The following is a 7,634-nucleotide window of genomic DNA, read 5'->3' as shown; positions in this document are numbered from 1 at the left end:
ATATATATATATATGAGCCTAAAATACTGCATGTGCATTTGTGGACAAACAATTTTCCATGAAATGATCCGTGGTGTTTTATACATTTAGTACCTCTCGTTTTCAGCTATATCGTGCCAATTCTGGGCAGGTTAATTTGAGTAGAGAATACGACAACTTCAAAAAAGGTAATATCTAAACGAAATGTGCGACTGTAGGCGCTATTTTAATCAAACAAGGTACTTTTTCAGTGGATGGATAGGTTGTTTAAGGATCCTGAAAGTGTGGTTTCTTATCCTCTAACAATATCTAGTTTTTTCGTTATGTTTAGGCCAAAGTTGAAATATTTTTACCCAAATCTTTAGATCGGATTTCGAAAAAGTGGTTATTTTTCCTTACTTAATGAAGGGATAATTGTTCTGTAATTTACCACTTAACACTATCCTTGGCCCGTGTGTATATTGCCGTGGCCGCAACATGGGTTGAAGAGAATACAAAATGCTAGTCAGCTAGTTGCACTTACACTCCTCCGATTCTATCACAAACATCTGAAGTTTTAATAAGCCACAAGCAGCAAAGGGGTAAACGATGGTGATGGATGACACCGGAGGCTTTAGAATAAACGGATTTGCGGCACAACATTTCTGGATAATTTGCAACGTCTGAACCTGTTTTCACAAGACATAGGAAATTCGCGATGACAAGCTACGCCTTCAGAGGCTAAAGCGGTCATATGAGCACAGGCCTTGTCTTTTGCAGTTGATACAGTCACGGGAGAAGCGACCGATTGAAACCACTGTGTATTATTTCAACTAGCCTCTAAAATGTCTGGAGAGAGTTTTACGTGACTAACTCTCCAACCGTCCATACCACTGGTACTCCAAACCAGCTCTCTTATGTTTGTTACTCACACAATTTGATGCTGTTTTATATCTACTGGATAAGGATGATTGGCGCATTTTAGGTAGCAGAGACACCCTTCTACGTGAAGCGATCAGCTTCAGAATCCGAAAATTCCTGGACGGTGCTAGTAACTTTGCCCAGAACAATTACCTGACGGTCAACACTCTACCCAAATCATGCTCCGGCTCTATCAGCTCACATATGCGCGGCTGCCATTTCATTAATTTCCATATCTTCTGTATACAGAGCTTTTGCATCGATCATCACTGTTTATGACTGAATTGCTAACTGATTAACTAGGATAAATTTACTGGCATTGGCTGCTGGTAGTAAATTTTACCTAAACGTAGCAATTGGCGAATATAAGTAAGAAATCAGTAAGTAAGAAAGCTTGTTGTACTTAAGAACATAGTCGAAAGTGGTCGAACTGGGAAGTTTTCATAACACCCTTACTATTACAAGTTAAACTCTAGTTTAGGCGGTTGACAATCTGTATAATAACTAGCTGCAACCCAAATGTACTGGCGACCAATACTGAATTTGTGCGTTGCAGTACACGGTGGTATGAATATCGTTCATCAGTCATCTGGAGCCACTGTTGGAATAAACGATCACTCGTATTTTTCGAAGCCAGTTGGAGCGCGGGTAACGGACACTATTAAAACTGGACATTGTAGGCCTCTTCGCTTATTCCACGTATCAAGTAGAATGGGTCATTTGTTTCATCCCATCTGAGTAGGTACAACTCAGTTGCAACTCAGTTGTTATCAATATACTCAATTCAAACCGCTACCACAGCTCACCTGTAAAAAAACAAAAGATACTGTCAACACTTAAAGGGTAAGTACTTGCAGCAAGATAAAGGGGGAGTAAATGCAGTTGGCTGGTGGAAAATCCCAACTCTCTTTTTTCAACAAGTTCATGATCTGATTTCATCACAAACACTACAGTGATCACAATGTAATTCTGTTACAGAGATCTGTGTCCGGCAGGCAAATTTTGTGTTTTTTATTTTTATAAATGACGTGAATTATCTTTAAATTTACTAAACTGAGTTTAAGTGCTTCTCTTCTGAGAATTTACGTGTACGTTTCCTTTTATTGAGAGATTATGCTCTCGGGTCTAAAATTCGTCCTGTAACTTCAAACAGAAGGCTCTTGCGAATCCATCTTTTTGGTTTAAATTCCTATCCCAAAATATCCTTACTCTCGAGCTGCGCTAACATGTCCCAGCTACAAAAAGGATTACAACAGAGGAGAAATCGAGACTTTTTGTCGCCCATTCAGTGTAGCCTGCGGCAAGAACAATTGCGGATATTCGGTATAAAGTGCAACGTCCGGTTCGGATGATGGGAAAAATGAGCGAGATACTCGGATTTCGTAGAGACTAAATCATATATCATTAACAATAGGGATGGTCACTGGATAAGAACAAACGATAAATGTGTTCATAAAATAACTTTATCGTTCTACCAATTTGGCGTTGAATGCAGCCACTGAGCTGTAAACAATAAAGTGTAAACAATATTTGATAATGATAATACCAATAACAATAACTGATAAACGGTAAATAAATATTAAATAATAAAACTCTTGCACTTGACTGGATAAGAAGCTGCTGACCCAACAATACACTTAATCTTTCGCTGCTGGAATAACCATTTGTGCGTGCATGCCTTCCTGTCTTATCGACAGCTTATACGCGGGTAACACATTACACTGACAGGGATAGAATATTCCTATACCGGTGAGGCCATGACAACTTTGGTTTGTGAATAGGCGGTGTGAAAACTGGCATCTTGAAGACGTGGTCTGAAACATTTGAGGATTAATACTCATAATTCAAGCTTCCAAGTGCAGTTCGAGCGATTACGCAAATATTGCTTGTTGTGAAAATTTATCATATCCACCAGGAGATGACGCTGATCACTCAGAAATTGACAAATATAAATGCATGCTTTGCAATGGACAAAAATTGCATTCCAAATTGTCATCTATTTGCGTCCAGGGCTACGAGTGTGAAGTGGCTGTCGTGCAACAGAAAAGAAAACCAAATGAGATGTACATGCACAGGTGTATTTCGAGACCTCCTTTTTCGGACAGTAGTAATCAAGGAGCGGGTGATGAAAAGATTCGCGTTGAGCAGCAACAAAGGCTGACATTCAAATCGAAGCTGAGAAATATAGTGGAACAGTTTAACAGTATTTCAAACGACACATATTATCATCGCCTTTTTGATACAGAAGAACCGGTTGAGCAAGTAAGTCTAACTATCGCATTTTAATCGACTTTTAAAGGGTGATCTCGCAGGTTCGGCAGGTTCGAGCTTTTTTCGAGTCTACCTGCAACAGACCAGATGTCAGAAGAATAAACACAACAAGTGGCATGCTGAAAATATACCTCATTTATGCGGAAGACTGAACAACACCGTGAGTTTCGAAAAAACTTTTGAACTGTGTTGTGGAACCATACCAGTTGAGGTCACAACCCAATATGGAAAACGTTGCCTAGATTAAGTGATACTTGGCACATTTCTCCTTCGTTCTGTCTATGAAAGATGACGTCACAGAGGCGGACAACACGCATAACACACTTCAAACGGTTCAAGGTTTATACCAGCTTCTCGAGGACCATTTGTTGAATGAGGTATGGCAGGTAATGCACCAGGAGTTTGGTTAACATTACGCAGTTGTGCTATAACGAATAAAAAATAGGGGGATATCCGACAATAACCCTCATGCGTCTTTTCTACTTTAGGGGAAGATGGTACTACATTCTTATTCTTACGGCGGAGCATTTTAGGAGGGAGGTTCAGTGGCAGTGGTAGTGGAATTTTTGGAAGTTAAGCCCACATTGTTCTTAATCCAGCAATTCCTCCTTAATCTGCACTAAAAGACTGAAAAATGAACTAGCGTTTCTAACCTTATCAGAGCTCCCCAGCAATTAGTGATTTGGTTGTGCTTCTCTGACTTCATTTCCATCCAACAATTTTGGCCATAAGCAGTCCGTAAGCCACCAATATCTGGTAAACGCGGGAATCCTGAGGCCTGTGTTCACGTAGTCGTTCCCAGCACTTAGATCAGAGTGTACAAATCACTGGCACCGTTAACTTTAGACCTGTGATCATCGGAACAATTGCCGAATTTTTTTCTGACTACTGAATGGTTAGTGGTGTAAATCCAATTTAACCGTCACTGTATGAGTCAGGAGGGAGATGCAAGCGCCAAGCTTCCGTCAGATTGCGTAGCACTCACACAGAAAAATAACAGATGTAGCGGATTTTATTAGATTTGACTGTCGGGTAGGTGAAATGTATCTATCTTTTGCACTTGCTCGTGAAACGAGTCACTTTTGGGACATTCTTGTCTATTTCAGTTAGATATTCAGTGTCTAAACACAAGCTGTGAGCACATTACCTAAAAAGATCTCTTGATATCAAAAAGTTTGAACTGATATATGTGCGGCGGGCGACTATCAGAATAGCTTATAGCCAAAGGAAAGCAGCATTGTTCATGATGTTGTGAGTGATTCTGGAAGTAATTCCTACCACGCAACCTCCATTAAAGTCCACCACAGTCCTACAGGTGAACCGTTACAATCTGACAAGGCCAGCCGGTATACGGTTTAAATAACATGATGTGTGGTTTTACTAACACTAAAAATGTTTGTCATTTATTTAAACCATAGCACCGGATCATGACAACACAAAATGTAAATACAATACAATATAACAATACCAGTATTTGAGCTTTGACGCAACAACGCGGGCTGCAAATGGACCACAATTCTGCTCACTTGTGGGGTTCTTAAAATACGTAAACCTGAATACATGTATAAATGGTTGACGTCTAAAGTAAGCCTCACGCGTTCATGCAGGAGGTGTTCCAGGCATCTGGCTCACCCAGGATTGAATGTCATATCAGACACGTCCCTGAAAATTAAAGCGAACACAAAACCGTTTCTGGCAGAAGTATAGCTAACTGTTGGTAAGACGATTTTACCAGTCAAATCAACAATCCTGAAGCTAGGAAAGTTGATTCTTGCCTGTTACCAAGAAGCTCCAACCAAGTGATATCTAAAACAATGGTTATATGAACTCTAGCATTGTGGAGAAACATAAGGGATAGGGTTGGCCCATCTTTCCGGTGAGGCGCAAAAAACCCTGAGACATATACTGACTGATGAATCCCATTTAACTGATGGGTTAAGCAACTATGCGAAAAACAACAGGACAAAATTCATCATTTTGTCCTCCTATGGTAACCAGTATATCTCACTGTTTTCATTCAAGAGACAATTTTTGTCGCAGGTGGCCGAATTTTAACTTTTTTTAGATGATACGCTGCACAAAATATCACTGTATCCTAATTTCTTGTTCTTCATGCAACAGCATAAAACCAGTTGCGTCGCGAATGTTCTCGAAAATCCTTCAAGCACTTCCACGCAGATCAACCTTCAAGACTGCAAACTATCCAAAATGACAGATACAATAAAAGTTCATTCCACATCTGACGACCTTCAAGCAAGCACTTATTTCCGAGATCTCATTTCAAAGGCTGTGTTGGCTTTCAACTTGAAATCAGGTGCAAACTTACTCTATCAAAGTCATTTCGTGGATGCAATCGTCCGATCTGTAAGCATCAGTCTTTGACTCCTTATTGATTACATCACCCCAGAAAGAAAATCCAAACAAGCTCCAATTCACTCTAACTCTGAGTCAGACAAGCTGCCAAAAGTGGGAAGATGTGTTGGCATTCCGATTGGACCGAAATGACCTTTGCCAAACAGACCCTGTAGCGTCGGTACGTTGCGATAAGATTCGGCTAATTTCATCACTTCCGTTATACATTCTCACTGAAAATTACTTGTGAAGCTTTTGACTGAACCGGTGAGTTACACAAACCCAGCAACCACCTACAACTAATCAAAAACTGCCCGGAATGTTTCAGCCGCCCGTGATACTAGCTGACTGCGAAGTTCTGACGGACCGATACTGCAGTCATCACAACCGAGACAGTTGCTGGTTCGTTGTTCTGACCGCCGGGCGAACCAATGACACTGCTCAATCGTGAACACTTAAATCTGTGCCCAGCTTTTGCTGATGGAGTAATGACAACCTACTTGTCCTGCATATCAGGTGTCAGGATTTCAACTCGCTTTACAGCCAACAATATTCAATACTGACTAGATCTAATGATAGAATAATTCTAGTTCACTGCTGCTATTTCATGTGGGGGCACCACTGTAACCCCACCTGCGCAAGTGGAGGACTGTTCACACGAAGGTGAGGTGGAATGCACTGAGACAGGAATTGGTGACCGAATTTCCCGATGACCGTGGAAATTCGGTGTGAAGGCGATGAACTGTGTTGTGTACATAGATTATGCTAAACTACAAATGACTTCCGACTATGACCGGGCATTTGAATGGTCCTCAGAATTCGTTAATTGGGTGGCATATGGGTACTCTTTGTGGCTGACCTCTCTGTTGAGCAGCAAATTACCCGTATTAGTTGGTTCTATGGCTGATTCTACCAGCTGTTACGATTTTTCCGCTATCCGTTCTGTTCGAACAAGCCGGTCAAATTGATGAACTCTTGTTAGCATGGTTGCGTAGGTTAAATGCAGTCCAGTTAAATTTTTAGTGACATACCCCCCATGAATTCCGTACTTCGTTTTGTATCTTCACATGCAGAGACCTTCAAATTTTTCTAAATTGATTCGTCGACTTACTTCATTTTCGTTGTTTTATGGTCGATAATATATAGTACGCGATTATGGTCGACATGGGTTCGGTTGATTGTATAGGGAGCTTTCTCCCTCTTGTTCAATGATTTTTGGTTCATTTTAACTATTCTGGTTGACAGTTTTGTTTTGCTTTACTTCTGTGGACTCTCGACCCGGGTTCGGAATCAATCATTTTGACGTACTAATCATTGTATGTGCCATGGTTTGTGATACACGCAGTTGTAACAATATTTACCTAGGTCAAGTAGGTTCTTCATACACGTTTTTGAGGCTGAAGCCGGGGTGTTGCACTCAACATACTTCCCTTTATAACTTAAAATATGTTTATTCGTTTGCTACATAGAGGAGATGCGTTTACTTCCTTTTATTTTCATTATTTTACCACAGTTTGATCCACTTTATTCAGTTAAATCTGAGCACAAATTTGTGACTCATCAAATGGCCATTCCGACAGGGAACTTTCTAGTCATCCAATGCTGGATATTTTCAAGCTTTTCATCACTGATATCAGGAATACTAATGGAATGCAACCAAACATCAGATTGTGAACTATGCGAGTGTTTTATTTTGCTCACATAACAAACTTTTATTTTTTCAACGACGAACATCTACTGATCGGATCATTTAATGACGTCCCAGGTACCCTAGAATCTTGTGCAAAATGACGCATAAACTTAGACCCCATAGTAATATGCTTCAGGCAAAGCTTAAAAAAGCCTGAGATAGTCATCCATAACTCTTGTTCTGGCACACAAATTAAATTGCTCACCGTGTAGGTGGATGAGAAAGAGACGAGGTTGAACAGACTGCATGACCAAGCATCACCGAACAAGAACGACCTAAACGCAGAAGATGTAATACCGATTGAGCGTCACTTAATGACGATGAACTTAAAAGTGCTGTTGATGAGTGTACTGATGAATGAATGAGCGCGCACAAGAAATGGGGTTTATTGCATGGAAAAATTTACCTGATACACCCTTAGCTTTCTAGTTGAGAAATTCAG

General features: G+C 40.4%; 1 protein-coding gene across 1 annotated transcript in view; it reads left to right on the top strand.

Annotated features, from left to right (window-relative positions):
• The window catches only part of T265_05913 (hypothetical protein), a gene marked incomplete at both ends in the record, with an annotated part of 79,872 nt that overhangs the window by 53,442 nt on the left and 18,796 nt on the right, over positions 1–7,634 (top strand). Inside the window, 4 exons of the mRNA XM_009171048.1 lie at positions 2,890–3,141; positions 3,179–3,310; positions 5,272–5,514; positions 5,558–5,683. Coding sequence (XP_009169312.1) covers positions 2,890–3,141; positions 3,179–3,310; positions 5,272–5,514; positions 5,558–5,683 — 753 coding nt within the window. The remainder of the gene's footprint in view (positions 1–2,889; positions 3,142–3,178; positions 3,311–5,271; positions 5,515–5,557; positions 5,684–7,634) is intronic.

Source organism: Opisthorchis viverrini, assembly GCF_000715545.1.
Source record: "Opisthorchis viverrini unplaced genomic scaffold opera_v5_115, whole genome shotgun sequence".
In the NCBI taxonomy this organism is placed as follows: Eukaryota; Metazoa; Platyhelminthes; class Trematoda; order Opisthorchiida; family Opisthorchiidae; genus Opisthorchis; species Opisthorchis viverrini.
Note: the sequence above shows the minus strand (reverse complement) of the source record. Positions and strands in the feature narration are given on the sequence as shown.